General features: G+C 34.9%; 2 protein-coding genes across 7 annotated transcripts in view; both read right to left on the reverse strand.

Moving 5' to 3' along the window:
- Positions 1 to 22,352, reverse strand: part of LOC128314802 (butyrophilin subfamily 1 member A1-like) — a 367,358-nt gene that overhangs the window by 94,943 nt on the left and 250,063 nt on the right. The gene's annotated exons all lie outside the window — the stretch shown is intronic.
- The window catches only part of LOC113596271 (butyrophilin subfamily 1 member A1-like), a 64,256-nt gene continuing 46,195 nt past the window's right edge, over positions 4,292 to 22,352 (reverse strand). Inside the window, exons 6-13 of one of the 6 annotated variants that reach the window (XM_053218495.1) lie at positions 18,581 to 18,601; positions 17,153 to 17,173; positions 14,470 to 14,490; positions 7,574 to 7,594; positions 7,470 to 7,496; positions 7,297 to 7,323; positions 5,609 to 5,767; positions 4,292 to 4,890 (exon numbers count right to left, since the gene is read on the reverse strand). In XM_053218495.1, the coding sequence (XP_053074470.1) occupies positions 4,832 to 4,890; positions 5,609 to 5,767; positions 7,297 to 7,323; positions 7,470 to 7,496; positions 7,574 to 7,594; positions 14,470 to 14,490; positions 17,153 to 17,173; positions 18,581 to 18,601 (356 nt within the window). In that variant the 3' untranslated portion in view covers positions 4,292 to 4,831. Of the gene's footprint in view, positions 5,768 to 7,296; positions 7,324 to 7,469; positions 7,497 to 7,573; positions 7,595 to 14,469; positions 14,491 to 17,152; positions 17,174 to 18,580; positions 18,602 to 22,352 lie in introns of all 6 variants that reach the window. The other 5 variants (XM_053218504.1, XM_053218505.1, XM_053218480.1 and 2 more) reach the window with 5 other exon arrangements.

Genomic DNA, 22,352 nt, shown 5'->3' on the forward strand with positions numbered 1-22,352 from the left:
TAGTTGTGCCATAGGAGCAAAGCCATTGGCCAGCCACAGGACTTAACACTGATGACAGAAAGATTTGCACTCAACAAAATCCACATCTTTATTAATGCCACTTCTTTTTAAAAATTTTTTATTATGTTTCTTTATTTTTGAGAGGCAGAGAGAGACAGAGTGCGAGTGGGGAGGGGCAGAAAGAGAGTGAGGCAGAATCTGAAGCAGGCTCCAGGCTCTGGACTGTCAGTACAGAGCCCAATGCGGGGCTAGAACTCACGAACCATAACATCATGACCTGAGCGGAAGTTGGATGCTCAACCGACTGAGCCACCCAGGCACCCCATCTTCCCACTTCTTTTAGGCTTGCATCACCAATATTCACTATATCCACACTTTAAGACAAATATCAATTGAAGAATTAATACCATTTAAAATTGCACCAAAAACCATAAGATATTATGAATAAACCTGACTAAAGAGGTAAAATAACTGTATTCAGAAAACTATAGATGGCATATGAAAGAAATTGAAGAGGAAAAAAAGAGAGAGAAAAGCATTCCATGATCATGGATTGGAATAATAAACATTGTTAAAATGTCTAAACTACCCAAAAACAATTCACACATAAAATGCAATGCTTATCAAAATACCACCAGCTTTCTTTGCAGAGCTAGATCAAATAATCCCAAAATTTGTTTGGAACCACAAAAGACCCTGAATAGTCAAATCAGTCTTCTGCCCTCATTTCTAACTCTCTCTTCTTCTTCTAGGACTCCTATCACAGATTTTATTACACTTTAAGGAGTCACTGAGTATTTTAAGTCTACCTTTTGATAGAACACCTTTCTTTCTTTCTTTCTTTCTTTCTTTCTTTCTTTCTTTCTTTCTTTCTTTCTTTCTTTCTTTCTTCTTTTCAGCTTCATTATTTTCCATAATGTTATCTTTTATATCATTGATTTATTTTTCTGCTTTGTCCATCCTTGTTGTCATGGCATCTAGTCAGGTTTTCATCTCAGTTACAGCATTTTTTTTTCAGGCTTACCAGTTTTAAGTTCTTTTACCTCTCAGTAAGGGGTTCTTTAGTGTTTTCTATGCTTTTTTTTCAAGCATAGCTCATACTCTTATAATTGTTTTTTTGTAACTCTGTTTCAGACATCATACTTCTATCTGTATTTATTAAATCACTGACAATTACTTTGTCATGTTCTTTCTTTTCGGGTTAATTCCTCCATTTTGTCATTGTCTCTATGTCACTATTTTTTGTGTGATATTTAAGTAAGCCTGTTATATTCCTGCTCTTGAGAACAATGCCTATACTAAAAAGAGGTCCATAAAAATGTGGGAGGGGTTTCCTATATGCACTCTGTTGTTATTTTTTGGTTGATTATATATACCCTCATTTCAGTCATCTGAATAATTTCTCCTTGACTGCAGTGGGGGGTTTTCAGACATTGTCCACTGTGTGGCAAGTTTTAACTATCTGTGTTTTGGTCTACTTGTTAACAGAAGTCAGATCAACATAAAAAAAAAAAACTAATACTAAAATACAATAAAACAAAATAAAATAGCAACTAGATCCCCTACACTGAAGCTTTGGAGTACTCGATGATTAGTAGACTTGGTACGAGGGGTTTGTGCTGGTCCTCTGGGGAGAGCCCTGCTGCACTGATTCTCAAGTCTACGTGCTGCAGTGGAGATGTACTCTCAGGGTGCAGGGTGGTGGGTCTTGGTGTAAAATGCTCTAATCTCCACTATGGAGCACTGTGTTGCTCATTGAAGTTTGTCCATCTGATGGACTTGGGGAGTTGAGATGGTCTCACCCCACTCTCTCCTCCCTGGAGGAGACACACTCTTGTGTGTCCAGCCTCTGTCAGATCCCTGCCATCACCCTGTCTGTGTCTGAGCTTTCTACCTTTCAGGAGGGACAGAACTCCTGTGTTATACTTCAGGCATGTGGCTGGGTTTTAAAACTCCAAATTTTATGAACCCATGCAGTGCAGACTTGCACAGCTCTTCTGAGGGAGGGTCTCAGTGTGCTCGTGATATTTGCTGGTTTGTCCCAGAAAAGTAGTCTTATGACTGCACGTTGGTTCAGAGTTTATGGTAAAGCATAACAAAAGCCAGCATCAAGTTTGTTGCCCTCAGCTGATGTCCATGTCCCTATTCTAATGAACAAGACACCAAATTGGCACCACCAGTTCTTGTAACCCAGAGAAGCTGTGCCACCACTCCCAAATACACTTTAAAAAGAGGAACTGTTTCCAACCATGTGATCCAGATGACCCTCATATCATGCTGCCCAATCCCAGATTTCCACCCTCATTCCCCAAAGGAACACTGCTAAGCTCACCAGGCATGACTCCAGGTGATGGCGTGTACTTTTAAACTTCAGACTTTGTGCTCTGCTGCTTAGGATAACGTATAAATATCAGCCCCTCTCCTTTTCCCAATCAATGGATTAAGGGAAGAATTTTCCTTATGCAATCCTCTGCCTGCTGCTTTACTCTTTTTCTCTCTCTCGCTTGCTTGCTAGATTACTCCTCTCTCTGTAATCATGGCTCCTTCCATTGTGCAGCACTCACAGTTCTTTTCTCCCCCATATCAAATTTCTGCAGTTCCTCCCTACCAGGATCTGGTCATTTTTCTACTTGTAGATGTGCAGTATAGTTCCCTCAGTCTTCATATTGATTCCTTGGGTGTTGATAATTATTTCTTATGTATCTAGCTGTGTTCAAAGAATCAGCCAAGCTTAGAGAAGTCACACTATTCCTGAGCCATTTACACGTCCCTCATTTTCTTATTTTTAATTAAAGCAGAATTGCAGGCATTTCAGCACAATGAAATTTTATCGTGTCTTGTGTGGGAATACACACAAGAATAGTTTCCCAAATTACTTTTCTCATGAATTTCCCTTTTACCCTAAAGTTTCCATTTTCTAAATCTTATTCTACAGGAGAGTTTAATGTTGGTAGAAATATGCCTCAATACGATAGATGTCTTTTCTCCTTAACATTTATTAATGTCCTCTAGCTAAAGGTTACCAGGAAAACACCTGTAATTGGATGAGTTGGGTATATTACTCCCTGAAGTAAGGGAAAACATGCATTGTAGGGAATTGTGGAGTTTTGGAATGAGAGGGTTTTAAAGGTAACAGGAGTCAGAACATTTTTACTTAATTATTATGGACGTGAGCTACATTTATTGTAATGAGCTATATTTAGAAATCATTTCAAGCTCATTTTTCCCTCCTTAGTTCTTCAAAGGCCCCCAAATATCTGAGGACTTTTTTCCTGCTGTTAACGTGAGGAAGGTGAAATATGTCTGTATTTTGGCTTGTCAAGATTCTGTTCTCAGCCACCAGGCATCCTGTGATACACAATGTGATTTCCACTAATATACTGATATGTATTCACTTTTTCAGGCAGCATCCCAGAGGGATTCTTTCTCATGGACCATATTCTATCCTTCAGGAAACATGAGATCTTCCCCCAGAAAAGCTCAGATTGCACAGATCATACAATGCAGCACTGCTCCATTATGTTACAGAGTAGCCACTGGCCCTTCTCTCACTATCAATATTCAAGACAGAAGGCAAACATAGGTCCATTGTGTTCTTTAGATTTCATGAGACAGACTATCTTCTTAATTTTTTTCCCACATGTTTTAAGTGAGGGGCAGGCAACCATACCAGCTCTTAATTTTCGGGGACAGCACCTCAGAATACACCTACAGTTCTCTCCTAAATTATCCATGTTCTCTCTTGACCTTATTAAATATTCCATGAATGTGAGCTGTTAGATCCACTTAATCATATTTAGGTCACATCTCTTGAAATAACTTAATGACAATAGGTTCAGCATTGATTTAGAACAGTTCATTTATTATTTGTTTATTAACTGATTAATAAATTATTTTTTCTCAAATATTTTATTTTAACATTTCCTTACTTATATATTATATATTTTATTATAATAACACCAAATGGCCTGCTGGTGCATGAAGAAAATCCATGGCAGCTCCTCCTGTCTGGTTACTTAAGCTACTTAGTCTGCAGCCTAATTTAAAACCATTCTGTCTGAGCCCCATAGGTCTTCTTCTACTTTCTCACCCAGACCCAATCTTTCTGCATTTTGCATGTTGTCTTGATTTTAATAATTTACAGCTATGCATGTGGGAAATTCCATATTCTATATATCCCTTTCTCAGTGAGAGTTTTCCTGATGAGTAGACTGAAGTGAACCCACTCACTATTGTTCTGTATCTGGATACCTTTAGCCTTTCCCACACAACATTTTGAAATTAGTAACAATTTATCAGTGTTTGCCTGTTTATTAGAAGTACCAGATACACAGTTACAGTTATAGATAATCAATCTAAGGTGTTTTAGATTACGGATACCTACATAACGTATATACAGTACCTAATAAGCATTTGTTAAGTAGATGAATAAATGACACAATTATATTAAATTAAGTTGGAGATTGTGTACATTTAAACTTCAAAAAAGAATGGAGGTAAAAAAGTAAAGGAATGAGTAGTTGGAAGACATATTCACTTGAAGATTTTTTTTTTGTAGTGAATATTACATAGTCTGGGTTTAGAACTCCCTTGTCAAAGCCATCATACTCCTCTAGGTTTGGGCAAAGTCAATAAGGTATGGGCTCCAGCCAATTTCCTGATGATGTGAAGCAGAGTCCATGTCTTCTTCCATCTCAAAACATGAATGAAAGAGAGACCATACCCATGAGGGTCAACTGGGAATTAACTTTCCTTCATCACTTGCACAAGTAGATGCTTCTTTTGGGTTTTGTATTTAGTTCTGTGGCCTTGAATAGTCATCAAGTAAGTTCTACATCATGTAGTTTAACTCAAACAATTCTTGTCCATTAACAAAAGATATATTAGGAACTGAAATGATAAAAAAGTTATAAATTATGGCATCAAAATGATTTTTAGATTTTAGATTTATTTGAAGGGAGAAGTCCATCATTCTAAAATAAAACATTTTTGTTTTATTTAAATATTTATATATTTATTTTTATTTATTTATAAATAAAAATTTCCCTGCTGAAACTAGGGATTTTTATGAAGTTTGTAAATATTGTAATATACATATATAATTATATAATATAATATATATATATTACAATATTTACAAACTTCATAAAAATCCCTAGTTTCAGCAGATTCAAAATAGGGCAATTTTTGCTCAGTCACATAGAACGTCTTCTTCCTATGGCTTTTCTAATATGACCTAAGGGCAGGATGGTGAGAGGGTGTTCATTTTGACCATTGTAGAGGGGGCCAGGATAAAAGTATGGCCTCAGAGAACCTGTGAAGCAGTTTCTATAGGTGTAGATGTGAGAAAGATTGGTCACATTATAAAACGACACTCTTCCAGCCTCATAGTCCAGGAAGATACCAATAGTCTCAGGAGATTCCTCGAGGTGGAGTGTTTTCTGTGGGTTTAAAAGAGCTTGATAGTCATTGTTTCTATTCAAGCCTATTGTCCAGAACCCAGTCTCAGAGGACACCATGATTTCTCCCCGTCTGCAGACAGAATCCTTACAAATGCCTAAAGTCCATTTTATTTTATTTTTCACACTCACTTCCCAGTAGTGTTTACCTTTGGAAAAAATTTGCTGACCTAATACACAGACCAGGTTATCAAACCGCTGTCTTCTTTTGGGTAGTTCCTGAAAGGTATCACCTCCTTTCACACTTTTGTTGTCATCAGTAATTTGGAGATATGGGTTAGCTGTGTCTGGATCCAGGGTAACATTTTCTATAGAAGAACATGTTGTCAGTCTTGGCTATGATCAATTATATTCAACAGTAATTAATACAATATACAAGAGTCCTTCCTTTATCTAAGAACTTTTTCTGCTTACTGGTACATGAAGCACATTTATAAATATTCAATTTTCAAAACAAAATATGAAATGAAGAAATATTTTCATTTTGTAGTTGAGACAACAAATACTTAGAGAAGTTTGTCCAACAATGATTACTAATATCCATCAATGTTTGGCTTCAAGTCCAGACTTACCTGATTCAGTTTGTGAATTAACTGAAGACAATTATAAATATTTACATTGATTCTCAATGTTTTGACAGTTTAAAATTGTTATAAATCATCAAATGAAATTTATCTAGATTTACTCAATTAATTTTCCTAAAACTGCTTTCATATAGGTGCAAAATTCAGATACATGGATACAAAAATAATTTTTAAAGTGTTGTATGCTAAGTATATAAACACACAAAGCAAAGCTAAATTTGATTCAGATATTTACCTAATTACACAGGATTCTGTTAATGTACACTGTATGTATTTCTCCTATTAATTAAGTGATCATAGTTATAAGCAAAACTAAATTCTACTTGTATTAGTGTAACCACAAAGAAAATTCCATTAGTATTAATGCAATATTAAAAATAAATAAAGACTCTTAGTTAGCACTGTAAATATAAGATTGTAGGCACTTAAAGCCATTGCAGCTTAGTTGCTCATGGGTATTTTTCCAAAGCAATAGCTGATATCTAGACTATACTTTATTCAATTGGTAAAAGTGCCTCTCAAGTTGTCTCATGAAAGTAAATATTATGTAAATTAGTCATATAAACTGGAGAAATCTCCTAATAATATTCATTATATATATATTATATATATATATATATATATATATATATATATAACAGTATATTAATACCTGGCATTTTTTCCTCACAGTGTATTTGTGGGAATCAAATGAAAATACTTTGAAATCATTAATACAAAGTTAGAAAATATAACACAAATTGTTGTTGTTCCTAATATTAAACAGAGGTCATAAATTTGACAATTTGTTAGATGTCAAAACTTCTGGTTTTTCAATTTGACAAATTAAATGAAGGGCCACAAATTTTGATTCCTTGGAAATTAGTGGCATTGTGTCAGTAGCCTCCATCCTAACATAGTAAGAAGGCAGCCTGCCCTTACCCCATTCCCTGTCAGCTACACCCTAGAGACATTCCCCAATGAATTTCTGGTTCTGAAAAGCATGTTAGATGATATCATTTTGGGCTCTAATGTTCTGCTTCCATCCATCACTGAACCTCAGAAGCAGGACCATTTGTGATATATAAGGAGCTATAGCTATAACATACTCAATAATAAGCATAACAAAGTGGAAATTTTGGAGAAAAAAAAGGGATGTGTGTGTGTGTGCGTGCACATATGTTTGGTGTGAGTTTGTGAGACCCCTTGTCTGGTGGCCCAGTGTACTGGCTAAAAATAAGAACCAACATCCAAATACTTCAATCTCTAGTTACCTGCATAGCGTCGAGCATATTTCAACCCTAAAATTAAAAAAAAAAAAGAAAAGAAAAGAAAAAGAGTATAGTTTTGTAACCAAGGTTTACCAATGAATAAAACAAGAAAAGGATGAGTGGTCAAAAGGCAAGTGCATGAGTCAGGGCTACAGATGGTCATTTTCATTACTCACCTTCTTCTCCCAAGAATTTTATCCTTTCTGAAAGAATGAGATAGAGTAAGAGTTTGTTTTGAAATATATTTACATGTCTATCCTCACAGAGAAATATTACTTACCAAGTTCTTCATGAAGCTTTCCTGAAATGCAAAACAGTGACAAGTCTTGTGAGAATTTGGTCAGGACTCATTAACTAGACTCTCTTTCTAATTTTTTTTAATGTTCATTTATTTTTGAGAGAGAGAGAGACAGAGCATGAGTGGGGAAGGAGAATAGAGAGAGGGGGAGACACAGAATCAGAAGTAGACTTCAGGCTCTGAGCTCTGAGCTGTCAGCACAGGGCCCAATGTGGAGCTAGGACTCATGAACCATGAGATCATGACCTGAGCCAAAGTTGGATGCTTAGTGGACTAAGCCACCCAGGTGCCCCAACTAGACTCTCTTTCTAATCTTTGCACATGTAAATTGCTTGGGAAGAAGAAAGAGAAAGAGAGAGAGAGAGAAAGCGAGAAAGAGAGAGATTGAATTCAAGTTATATATTTGGAAAATAGGTATTTAGAGTCTTTGGCTGCCTTTGCTTTATCGTAATTCAAAGGATCATAATGCAAAATTTTGACAAGAAATAGCCTCTCCCAGGTGTTTGTATTAAGCCTATGGACAGACTGCCCTCATCAAAAGAACAAAAAAAAAGTATAAATTTAAGAAACTAGCATTGAAAGTGCCAGTGAGTTTGGATATAATTTTTTTCTCCGCACCTTAAGAATTAAAAACTAAATGCAGTTAGTTCAGCTATAATGTTTGTTTTGAAAATGTAACATATTAAGAAAGAATTTCAGTATACTATGAATTTTTTCATTTTTTATGTGTGATTTTTATGGGATAGAAAACTGTACCCAGTTTAATCCACAGGTGCAGTAACATATAAAATATATAAACACACACACACATACACACACACAGAAAAATACTCCCATACACACATATGCACAGATGTCAGAAGGACAATGAGATACACCCACCCACAAATGGTATTACAACTCTCTGTCCTGACACATCAGAGTAACTACAAGATTCCAGCTTCACCAATGGTATAGGGCTCCATGCCCTTCCTTTCTTTGGCTTTTAACCCTATTTATTTTCTGTTAATTTACTCTCTTTCTACTTTCTTTCACCACTATTTATGTTATTATCTTCCTTTGCATGAGTTGTTGGGCATGCTGGTGGAGGAGGTAAGGGCAATCAATATATGCTGCCACATGTCTTTTTCATGGTAAAGTGCCATAAGGTTATAGTATTTAGGTATTTCCTGGCAATTTAAAAAGTAGAAAATTCTGTAACCTGTTTGCTAGGTTTTATTTTTTAAAAATATGTCAACAACAAGAGTTTTGGCTACCGTGCCTGTAATGTCATGTTTATGAATGGAATTTATTTCTACAAAATTCATATGCTTTTAAACCCAGTGTAATAATATTAGAAAGTTGGGGCTTTGGAAAGTAATTAGGTCTTTACAGTGGAGCCCTCATGAATAGGATTAGTGCCCTTATAAGAAGAGCCCTGAACAGTTGTTCTTGCTCCCATCTTCTGCCTTGTGAGAGAACAGTGAGAACATGGCCATCTGCAAACAAGGAAGTGGACTCTCAGACACCAGATTTGCCGGTGTCCTGTACTTGGATTTCCCAGCTTCCAGAACTGTGAGAAAAATCAACAAAATGAAAAGGCAGCAATCAGAAAGTGAGACAATATTTGCAAATCATGAGGAAAGAGTTAATGTCGAAACCATATAAAAACATATACGACTCAATAGCAAAAAGCAAACAATCTGGTTTTAAAAAATGGACAAAGGGAATGAGTAGACATTTCCCCACAGAAGACATACAAATAGCCAAAAGAACAACAGGTACATAAAAATATGGTCAACATCACTATGTATATTATTATTATTATTATTATTGTCACTGTTCGTTATTTATCGACGGAAAAGAAGTAAATGCCAGTTGTAACCACATGAATGAAAGTGAATTGCGATGGCATTATGCTAAATTAAGTAAGTCAGAAAGAGAAAGAAAAATACTGTGCGATATCACTTATATATGGAATTTAAAAAAAAACCTGAAGTCATAGAAACAGAGAATAGAATAATGATTACCAGAGGCTGGAGGTAGAGGGAATTTAAGAGATTTTGCCCAAGGGTATAAACTTAAAACTGGAAATGAATAAGTTTTTGAGATCTGTTGTACAGCATAATAATTATTGTCAAATACACAGTATTAGAAAAATCAAAGTTGTTAAGAAGATAGATCTTGATTTTTCTTACTCAGTAAATAAATCATAATTATGCAACATTATGGAGTTGTTAGTTAATGCCTTGGTGATAATTATATTGCAATATGTAAATGTATGGAATCAACACATTGTATACCTTAAACTTACACAATGTAATTTGTCAATTATATGTCAATAAAAAAGATAAAAAAAATAAGCACAATTTAATTTAATTTAATTTAATTATTTTATTTTATTTTATTTTGGTTTTAAAGAGCTGTTTCAAAGTTGCTAAGAGACTAGATTTTAAATATCCTCACCACAAAAAATAAATGATAATTATGTGATGTGATATCGATGTGAACATTACCAGGTTATAGTGTGGTCAATATATTCCAAATAGAAATGTATCACGTTAAAAAAAAAAAACTAGAATTCTTAGAGATATGAGCTTTGCCAGATATAATGTTTAATATGTGTTCAATATAGTGTTCAATATGTACCTGAAATTGATATGTGACTTAAGAATATTTAGCATCCAGTTATCAATAGAGTTTTTTTTTCCTTTGCAAAAGTTTTGCATTTACTAGGAAAAAAAAGTTTTTTTTATTTTTTTTAAATTTTACTTATTTATTTTTAAAGAGAGAGAGAGAAAGCATGTGCAAGCAGCAGAGGGGCAGAGAGGAAGGGTGAGAGAAAATCCCAAGCAGTCTCCACACTAATGGTACAGAGCCTGACATAGGGCTCAGTGCGGGGCTCAAATGCACGAACTGTGAGATCATGAACTGAACTGAAATCAAGAGTCAGATGCTCAACTGACTGAGCCACCCAATAACCCCCAAGGTAATTTATTTTAAATAAAGTCTACTATCAATATGTGGGTACATCATGCATTCAGAATCAAAATGGTGATTTTAGTTTATAATCCAGACAATAAAACATTCTTCTAAGAAAATTATAACAATAATTATTTATCATTTCACTATAATATAATCATGATTTATCATTTAATCTTTTTGTCTGTTTTTGTGCTACATATGTAAGCACAAAAATATAGGCACTACCACAGAAATCACAGTCATGTAAATTAAGGAAGAAATTGATATTCAAAGATAGGGCATAGAGTTGTAAGTAATATAAAAATTTATGAAACACAAATTGTCATGCAGTTAGAAATTGCACTTATGTGAATAGATAATAAAATTTTAAACTAGAGTCTCATGGTGGCCAGCTAGAGTTGGTTCAAAATATGAACAGAGCTTTTTCCAAATATAACCAAATTATATCTCTCCCAAGTGTGATCTGTGTGATATCAAGAAAGTACCATAAATTAGGTTGATACTGTTATTTACAATGTGATGGATAAATGAGCTAACGTGAAAAAAAAAATCTGCATTCAGCATCTGGTATTTAACTTATCTGACATGTCCACAAGTAGCATTTATTACTTTTTATTCATGATATTCCTAATTTAACTGCAAAAATTTTCTACTTATCCAGCACATTTTTACTGAGACTCTTTTTTACACAAAGCACTATTTTCATTGTGATGAATAAGACCCAGTTTCTTCACCCACAGAGGCATTAACAAGCTGCCTGACAATTGAAGCACCATTCCAAAATCCAAAATCAAGGTGCTTTAACAGAAGAAGGGCCATCCGAGGTATTTGTGCTCATTTTCACAAGGGTTATATTCTTTGTGTTTAATTATAAACATAATTTGTTACAAAAATGATATGTGTCAATTTATTTTTAAAAAGTCAAGGAAAGAAAAAGGGACCCATTAGGTGTCTATTACCCATCTATAATCCCTTTAAAATATCTTGCCATATTCTCATTATCTAAATATGCAGAATAGTTTTACCCCACAATAGTGAAAGGAATAATCTAATGCATGTTTTTCATAATGTGCTCTATTCTTTTAGAGATTAATTGTAGCATTTTAATGAAAATAAACACTATTCTATAGCATAATTAACTGATTTATTTTTAATTTTTTTAATTATTTTTTTTGAGAGACAGAGCATGAGCAGGGGAGGGGCAGAGAGGGAGACGCAGAGTCTGAAACAGGCTCCAGGTTCTGAGATGTCAGCACAGAGCCTAATGGGGGTCTGGAACTCACGGACTGTGAGATTATGACCTGAGCTGAAGTCAGATGCTTAACCGACTGAGCCACCCAGGCACCCCTTAACTGACTTATTTTTAAATAAAACTTAATAAACTTTATTTTTTAAGCGTTGAATTACTGATTTTCCCTTATTCTCATAAAATTAAAAACAAAATTATTGTTCATTTATAAATCCTATCCTTCAGGTGATCTGACAGAAAGGGAATAAAAGACAAATGATATACAGAAAAATGACTGTGTCAAAAAATGTATAAAATAAAAATGCAGTTTGTGACTATAAAGAGCAAAGACAAAACAATAAATCAAAAACAGAGAATGAAGATTAAGCCTTTTTTTTTTTTTTTTTTTTTGCCAAGTGTCACTGAGGGATTGGTTCTAATTATCAGAAGTTTAGGCAATTGAAGAGATTACTAATGTTAAGAGAGTTGATGAATTAAGTATTGAATTTTATTACCAACTTAGTGAATAAAATCACTGGATCCAGCTGTACAGGCCACTAAGAGGGGCGTTTTGTTTGTATTTCCTTCTCCATTTCCTCCCACTCCACCCTCCACATTGAATTATTCATTATGGTCATTTGACTCTAGCTCCATCTTAGGTTTCCTGCTCTCCCAAGCCCTTCCACCAACCTCCACCTTCCATCAGCCTTCTGAGTCTTGCTCATTGACTGTGGAAGCTCCTTTACAGGTCTTCCAATGCCCACTCCTGCACACGTCAATGGATTCTCTAATGCAGTCTTTTTAAAACTCGGATCTTATAATTTTTATGTTGAATACCTACTTACTCAGAATTCCTCAGTTCCTTTCACCACTCATAAGATAAATATTAAATTCTAAAATTAAGAGGTTGGTTATTATCTGCCTTCTATCTACCTCCTCAGTCATAGTTTCTGCTAGTTCATTGATGTATTACTTTATTAATACATTTACTTTATTCTTCTTTTAATTTTAGGTACATGACAGAAAGAAATATGTGCTCCATATTTGCCTATGTATTACTATTGTAAAGCACATTTTTTAAATGTAAAGAGCATTAATAAATAAATGTAGGTTGTTGGTGGTGAAGATGATGAGGAGGAGGACAATGATGACAAATATTTTTTTTTTCCTCTCAGGATATGTCCCACATGACTAACCTACCTTTGTTAAACTATAGATAAATGCTTTCATTCTTCCATGAATCACGTTTAATTTTTTTTTTTTTGATAAGAGAAAAGATACTTGTTGGTATTTTTTATGAAATGAATTCAAGTTTTTCTTTACTCCAAAGAAGTACTAATTCAATTCTGGGAAAATGAGTTGAGAAAAATTATTAGAAATGTAACAAATATATGTATAGTGGTTTCAGAATTGGATTAATTTGTAGTTAATTCTGATTTCAGTCAGGATGGGCTCATGTTATACAGACCCATTCAGAGTACTTTTACATTTGATCAACAGCTTTCCTTAAGTGAGAATGTTTGTTGCATAGAAAATCTAAATCTTAATAGGATTCCAAAATTAAACACAGCATGGACATAGGCTTCCAGGTCATGGAAATTAGAGTCAAAATTAAACCACAGACTTTACATAAGATTTCTCTTTTCCATTAAACTACCGATTTTACACAGACTGTACACAAACATGTACAGACTTTTAAGACCTGTTTATTTAGTTCAGTGTATATCTCAGAGTAGATTGTCCTAGCTTTTCTTTTTCTTTTCTTTTCTTTTCTTTTTTTTTTTTTACCACTAACCATATAATCTGTTCTCTACCTTCAAGGAAATAACATTTTTGAATTGAAAATCTTGTCACTGTACCCCTTTTTAGAATTTATATGATTTTCTTATTTTCTTGGATAATATTCAAAATTCTGTTTCTTAGAGAGCATTCAAAATTCTTAGAATGGTAAGGAGATGTTGCATTTACCAGCCTTTGCCTACGTATAGCCTTGTCTAGGTTTTCAGAACCAGAGGCACCTGGATAATATTGTCTCTTCTAATAGAACCACAGGCTCACCTCCCCTCAGAGTTTAGTGCATGTTGTGCTTTCTGCTTTACACGTGGTAGTTCTCTCTTTGACCTACCTGTCCTTTTCAATATCTCCAGCCTCTTCTGCATTGACCTTCTTTAGCAAATCTAGAACCTCATGTCTAAGCCCAGTCCAACTGTTGTACTATCCATGGCATCATTAACCCTCCTCCATAACAAATATTAGAATATTTGTTTTTTATTTATTATTTAAATGTGGAATTTGTATCATTCTTATAGCAACTTCCATAAAGAAAGATAGTCCTTTTGTCTCATTGTTTCTTAAGCACTGACTGTAAAATATTCAGTTAATTACTATATATACAAAAGACAAATGACCTCACTGAATGGCACTGAACGTAAGACCTGAGTTCCAGCGCTAATGGCACACATGGATTCATCTTGCTCTTCTGTATTTATGCCTAAAACTTTGTCTTATGAATAGTTATGTTCACTTTTTAAAGTAGCAGGAAGATACTTTACTTGTTTCAAAAACTTTTAGGTCACACATGGGGTGCCTGGAATTTGTTCTTTAATAATAATGAAAGAACATCAATATTGGAATATTGATATGGGATATTCAAACACTGCTTCAATCAAATATAAATATCACTTACCGTTCTTTTTTTCTATGTTCCCTATATAAAGAAATAAAGAAAGAAAATGTATGTTAGAACGTGTCCTCTTATCCCTATTCATGGAATATCTGTCCTATTACTTGGTCTCAATTTGAAAACAGAGACCCTGAGAACAAAGACTTAATGATCCAGTGTATATGTGTGACACACAGAGAGATAGTTATTTCCTGAATAATAATAATAATAATAATAAACACAAACTAAATACATACTATTTGACTTGTAAATGTGTTTATGTAGATATAAAATAGGATATTAAAAGTGATCTCTTTTGGATGATGTCTCAAATTTGAGAATATAAGTGCCAAGGACCTACAAATTCTACCCATTCTTTCCAGGATAAGAGGGAAGTCTGAAAGTGGCCTTCAGACCCTCATTTTATCACACTTCATTTACAATACCTGGCAGCTTATAAGAAGGAAATGAAGTGGGGGGTGCTTCTGAGAAAGGAGGATTTACTGAAATGGAGGGTTTGGTTTACCTTACTTTGCATTAAAGACGTGGTATATTTGGCATACTCAGCTCTAGCAATATATCCTTTATTTGAGCAACCATAAAAACTTAAGGTGTCTGTCTTGGATTTTTAGAAATAAGGAGGTACTTTCCCGCTTCACACCTTAAAATGTTCCAAACTACAGGCTGTTTAGATGTACAGTCTTGGAAACATACCATGTTTATCTTACATTAATATAAACTTACTGCAGATTTGTCTTCCAGAATGAACGCCACATGGCTGCAGACTTAGGGTCGATTGGAATTTCAATGGATTGTACCCCCAACCACTTCGGGATAACCCATTTCTTTGAGTGTTTCAGAGAAGTGTCAGCAAAACTGTTCACAAGGCCTTTCTTGAGAATTTTCTTAAGTAGATAATAATATAGTATGTTTCTTGACATTACCAAATTTATTTAAACAAGTATATTTTCAATAGCTATTTATTAAACATTTGACCAAACGTGAGTATAGGGCCATAGTTATATGTGGCTTTATAACTGGTTTGTAGAATAACTTAGAAATCATCAAGTTTATGCAAAAAACAACCTTATTTAATCTCACTGTTAATGTTTCAAATAAATTTCCCAGAATTATTTTTTCATGTCTATTTTGAGTATTAAATTGTTCAGGCCATGCAATGGCCCATTTCCCTTCTGCCTCAGGTCTCCTACCTTCTCTCACGTCCCATGAAACTTGTGGTTCCTCCAGGAAAGAGAAGTGAAGGTGGAGTGGAGTGGGAGTTTGTGTAAAGGAAGGAGAAAAACTTGTCTCACATGAGGGTAGTCTGCGTGCTTAGATGTTCAAATTATCACTTTCTTTTGGAGAGGATTTTGGCAGATTCCTTAAGGTCCTCCCTGTCAATTCCAACACAAATGATGGCCTTTCATGGGAGAGGAGTACTTAGTAACTCTCTTAGGAAGTGTTCCCTCCACATCACTCTCTTGAGGTCACATAGAGCCTAACTGAAAGTCTCATGCCAAATATATTTCTAGGCATCTCCAGGACAAGATTCTTCACCTTGCCTCACTTGGCCCAGAGTTGCATGGCCAAAGACATGAGATTCAATTCAATATAGTATTAAGGGAATAAAAGAAATTAATTTTGACATAAGTGTTTCTCCAAAAATTAGGTGTTATGTGATCTTTAAACCCTAGATCAGGAAATAAAACATTAGGTCTGTTTCCTAGCTAATATTTTCTTTCATACATAATCTAGAAAAACAAGGAGCAAAACAATTTGACAAAGAAAAATATAAATACAAATAATTTTTTCCACTCAACAGATATTTGTGGACTGGCCGCCCTTAGCTCCGCATGGATCAGGCTCCCTCAGTAAAGGAGGACACATAGATCTGACCTGTCACATGCACAGATCACCATGAAAAACAATAATGAGAGAATGCATGGCTGTGAGATACCATAGACTACTCATATCCCTCTCTCAACTAGTGAGGGTTCACCAGGTTCCCACAGGAAAAACAGAGTTAATTAGGAAATGATTACAGAAATAAATATTTCAGGAATAGAGAAAAACAAGTACAAAGGTACAGAGACCAAATTACCATAAAAAATTCTCCTAAAAACAAGGCCAAGAATAAAGAAAAATCAAAACAAAAATATGCATATGGTATATCAAAGCTTATGCATATCATATTTTTAAAATTGTATATATCATATAGAAAAATGCAGAGTCTTTAAAAGTGCCCAATATTGATGGTGATATATTTGATTGGCATCCTATTGTATAAAATAGAATTAGCATTAATTGTTATTTAATAATATAGATTCAGATATTAGAAGAAACCAATATGAAGATCAAAATTCAGGTATTAATTTGTATTTAAGAAGTAATAGTAGAAAAATCATAAAGGAATATCTGAACACCTTATTGAGTCTGTAAAAAACAAAACAATAAACAGGAGAAAGATTTCAACAAAGATGCCACAGTGTGACTCTTTTAAAATGCAAATCATTTATAGAACTTATAATTTATAATGTTACAAAATACAAAATAGTTTCAACTTATGACTAATCATATATAGAGAAACCGCTTAAAAGAAAGACCATTTAAAAAATAGTTTATGATATGGAATCAATTGCTAAATTTTAGTTGACCAATATACTTTTCTATGATGTCTGCCGCTAAAATTTAAACAAATACTACTCACCTTTCTGTTCACGTAAAAGCTCTGTGTAAAAACAAATATATAATAAAGAATTCAACAAAGTATATATGGAAGAATTTCTAAAGAAACAGACTTTACTCAAATCTTTCAACATCTGACTTGGTAAAATATTAGGCAAGTAGGTGAAAATTAAAAGCTAGAGAAGAAAAAAACAAAAAATAAAAAAGAAGGCATTGTGTACATTATCTCAAATAGATAATTTCTAAGAGACTGCATAGTATCATGAAATATGCTCATAACTCCATCATCTACGGTCTCCTTTCTCCAAGAACTAAGTCAGTCCATTCTTTTCCATCTGCTGATTGTGTGGATGTCATCCTAGAATATTTCCCAAGCAAAGTTCATCCAGATTACACATGGGGTTTGAACTACAAGAGACTGGGACAAGATCAGTGAGCCTTTGAGAGAAGAATATATCCAGAGCCAGAAACAACCTGAAACAGCTAATTAGTCTTTATTGCTCATCCCAAGAAGAAATCCTGGGCATTGAAAGACATAATTTTCCTCTAATGCTTCATCTAGGAGCATAGTCTGATGATAATACAAACAGCAATTTCTACTTTGGAAACTGGTGTGTGGTACATGAGGAAAATTTTTTAAATTTTAGTGGGTCAGAATAGGTAAGAAAGAATCCTCAAGACATGAGGAAATTTTGAAAATGCAGAAGAGAAAAAAAATGTTCTCCAAGTACATTTTACACAAGCTTTCTTTTCTCAATTCCAGTGAAAGTGGGTTAGCAAGTAAAACATGCACTTCAAACAACAAAAAGTGAGAATAGCTAACATTAGTAGAGATTTGGATAGTAGACAAGGCTGTGCTGTGCATTGAAATGTAGCACCCTGTACCTTTTCAGTATATCTGGTAGATTTAACTGCAGACCTTCCTTTAGTATTTTCCTCAAGTATTACCCAGTTTCTCCTCTCTGTAGAATCAAAGCAACATTTGCAAACTTCAAGGGATTAGACACAGCATGACCTAACAGAGCTCATGGACACTCGAACAACCTAATTAAGAAAAAATGAGGGGCGCCTGGGTGTCTCAGTCGGTTGAGCATCCAACTTCGGCTCAGGTCATGATCTCGCGGTTTGTGAGTTCGAGCCCCGTGTCAGGCCTTGTGCTGACGGCATGGAGCCTGGAGCCTGCTTCAGATTCTGTGTCTCCTCCTCTCTCTGCCTCTCACCTGCTCATGCTCTGTCTCTCTCTGTCTCTCAATAATAAAGTAAAAACCTTTAAATTTTTTTAAAAAAAAGAAAAAAATGAAAGGAAATGCACAATCCCAAATTCCAAAGTGGTATGTATATACTTATATCTTTACCAAGTGTTTTTCTCTTAAAACTTTCCTTCAAAAAAGGCCTGACTTTTTATACTGTGATCAATATGATATACACAAGGAAGTAATGAATGACTTACCATATTCTTTCCGGAGTTTACCTTTAAGAGGAAATACACAAATTAGAGTGAAACTAAAAATTCTGAGAGTTCACTGCTCTGTGAAGATGATGCGGTTTATTACAGATGGAGGTTGGAAACTATATTTTGTATCTGTGAGCCATGTGTTGTGCAGCTGGATAACAAGTAAATACAAGTTTCATCCTCATAGAGCTTATTCACAGAGTTTTGAGAACCTGTACTATGATTCAGAGAGGTCTGAGCCATGACCCTCTAACACTGCCCAGGATGATATTCTCTCAAGAATAGTGGACCTGTTGGGTATTTAGTAGTTCTGAGGTGTCTTACATTAAAATATCCCCAAAGGACAACACTGTAACAAGTATTGCCAAATGCTTTTAAAATTTTTCAAACTGTTTGAATAAATCTCTTTCTGACACTGTTAACTACGTTTATGACGGTTGGAGGAGGTCATTCAAAGAGAATGAGAGTAAAGTATGTATCTCCAAAATCATATCTCTATGCTTAGGAGAGTGCAAAATGTTATTATCTTAAACCCTTGTTCACACAGCAAGATTCTTTTTAAACTGAAGCATAATTGACTGGATATACTTTATTAGTTTCCACTACCAAAAGGTAGTGATTGAATATTTGTGTTTTACGAAATCATGAGCAAATTGAGTCTAGTTATTATTGACCACCATACAAATATAATAGAATAGTATTGACTATATTCCCTGTGCTGTACATTATATGCCCATTTTTTATTTTATTTTTTACTTCTTTTTTTTTAATATGAAATTTATTGTCAAATTGGTTTCCATACAACACCCAGTGGTCATCCCAACAGGTACCCTCCTCAATACCCATCACTCAACCTCCCCTCCCTCCTACCCCCCATCAAACCCTCAGTTTGTTCTCAGTTTTTAAGTCTCTTATGTTTTGGGTCCCTCCCTCTCTTTTTTTTTCCTTCCCCTCCCCCATGCTAAGTGAAATAAGTCATACAGAGAAAGACAGATACCATATGTTTTCACTCTTATGTGGATCCTGAGAAACTATACCCGTTTTCTAAATATATTTTGTTACTGAAAGATAGCACCTGTTATTTCCCTTTACTCATTTCATTTATTCCCCCACCAATATCCTCTATAACAACCATCAGTTATTCTCTGCATCTAAAACCACAGTTTGTTTTGTTCTGTTCCTTAGTTTGTTTTAATTTTTATTTGTATTAAAAAATAATGTTTATTTATTTTTGAGAGAGAGAGAGAGAGCACAAGTGTGGGTGGGGAGGAGAAAGAGAGGGAGATACAGAATCCAAAGAAGACTCCAGGCTCTGAGATGTCAGCACAGAACCCAAACTAGGGCTTGGACTCACAAACCACGAGATTATGACCTGAGCAGAAGTCAGACGTTCAATCAACTGAGCCACCCAGGTGTCTCTGTTTTGATTTTTAGATTCCACATGCAAAATAAATCATATGGTATTTGGCTTTCTTCATCTGAACTATTTCACTTAGCATAGTACTATCTAGGTACATCCATATTGTCTCAAATGGCAATATCTCATTCTTTCTTAATTCATTTTTATGGCTAAGTAATATTCCATTATATTGATAGAAACATATATATATACACACACTATGTTTTATTTATCCATTCAACAATCATTGGACATTTATGTTTCTTCCATATCTTGGCTATGTAAGTAATGCTGTAATAAACATAGAAATGCTTTTTAAATTTGTGTTTTTAATTTTTAGATAATTACCTTGTACTGGAATTACTGGATAATGTGATAATTCAATTTTATTTATTTTTAATATCCTCAAGCAGTTTTCAATAATGGCTGCACCAATTTATATTCCCACCAACAGTTCACATTATCCCTTTCCACATATTTACAATTTGTTGTTTCCTGTCCTTTTGATATTAGTCATGGTGATAGATGTGAGATTATATATTACTGTGGCTTTGATATATATTTTCCTAATGGTTAGTGATGTTTAGCATATTTTCCTGTAACCATTGTATATCTGTACGTCTTTTTTGAAAATTCCAGTCAGATCTTTGCCCATTTTTAAATTGGGTTGCTTGAGTTTTTCATATTGAATTGTATGAGTTTGTTATGTATTTTCATAGGAATCCCTTATCAGATACATAATTTGAAAGTATCTATTCCCATTAAGTGGGTTGTGTTTTCATTTTGTTAATAGTTACATTGGCTGTGAAAAAAAATTGTTTGATATGGTCCTAATAGTTTGTTTTTGTTTTTGCTATCCTTGCCTGAGGAACCAGATTCAAGTAAATATTGCTCAGACTTTTGTCAAAGAACTCACTGCTTATGTTTTCTTCTAAGACTTTTATGGTTTAGATATTACATTTATGTCTTCCCACCCGTTATCAATTTACTTTTGTTTATGGTGTGAAAGTGGTCAAATTTCATTCTTTTGCAAGTATCTTTTTAGTTTTCTCAACATCGTTTATTGAATGGATAGTTTCCCCATTGTATATTCTTGCCTCTTTTGTCACTGAATAATTGTCCATATAAGTGAGGACTTATTTGGGGGCTATTCTGTTGTGCTCATGTATCTATTTATCCACATTTGTGCCAATAAAGTACTGTTCTCATTATTATAGCTTTACAGTACATTATGGTATCCAGAAGGGTGATACCATGAGCTTTTCCTTCCTTTTCAAGGTTTCCTGCTTCAGAGCTAAGATGATTGCATAGTAGGAGAACTTTAGGCTTTTCTCATTACTTAAACAAAACTAGATGGCTGTCAAATCATTCTGAATACCTATGAAATTGACCTGAAGACTGACAGAACAACTTCACAACTAGAGGGAGAGAAAAGGCGACATTGAGGAAAGTAGGAAATGCAAAGACATGGTTTGGGGGAGACATGGATCCTGGGCACTGTGGAAGGGAAGGACCCCTGGTTGCAGAGAAAGACAAGAGAGAGAGAGAGACAGAGACAAAGACAGAGACAGAGACAGAGAGAGAGAGAGAGAGAGAGAGGATTATGCAGGGAAATGCACAAGGAGGACACTTCCTCAAAGCCATTGACTGGGAATAACAAAGGAGCTTATTTCCTAGAATTTTTTTTATACAATAGGGCTTAAAGCCTGGAGTTTTTAACATCAGGAGGCTTAACTGGGATACAGAACAAAAAGTACTGTCCTACTCCTGTGGAGAAGGCAGGCAAACACCACAAGGGCAGGTGGCTTGGCTGGAGGAATGCTTGGGGAACACAGGTAGGGATTGTTATTCTTCTTGGAGCACTTGAGTGGCAGGTGGCATTCATAGGGACCCCTCTACAGGGACAAAAGTTTCAGAATGTTCCACTTCCCTCCCACACCATTGATAATAATTACAAAGCCTTCTGTCAAAGGCAGCTCAACCTTGACACTGTCTTCCTAGCCTGTGATTGCCCTTATCAGCAAAACTTGCATCAGTCTCAGTGAGATGAGACCCTCTTCCAGAAGACCAGTGCAGCCCCTGCCCAAACCATGTCCCTAAAGTCTGCTGTTTTCAAAGTTGGGAGCCTTTACTGGAATGGACCCTGCAATGCTCATTGCTAGAAGACAGGCAAACTACCTAGGGACAGACAGCATGGAAATGGGAATCTGAAAAACACAGGGAACACACAGAGGGGAGATTATTCACTCTTCAGTGAGTGCTCCTCTGAGAGCAGCAGACGCAAGAACCCCTCACTGGAAACAAAGGAGTTGGTTGGTGATATCTCTCTCCCTCACCACTCAGTATAAACACAGAATAACCTTTAGTAAA

The sequence above is a fragment of the Acinonyx jubatus genome, chromosome A1 (genome assembly GCF_027475565.1).
Source record: "Acinonyx jubatus isolate Ajub_Pintada_27869175 chromosome A1, VMU_Ajub_asm_v1.0, whole genome shotgun sequence".
Taxonomy (NCBI): domain Eukaryota; kingdom Metazoa; phylum Chordata; class Mammalia; order Carnivora; family Felidae; genus Acinonyx; species Acinonyx jubatus.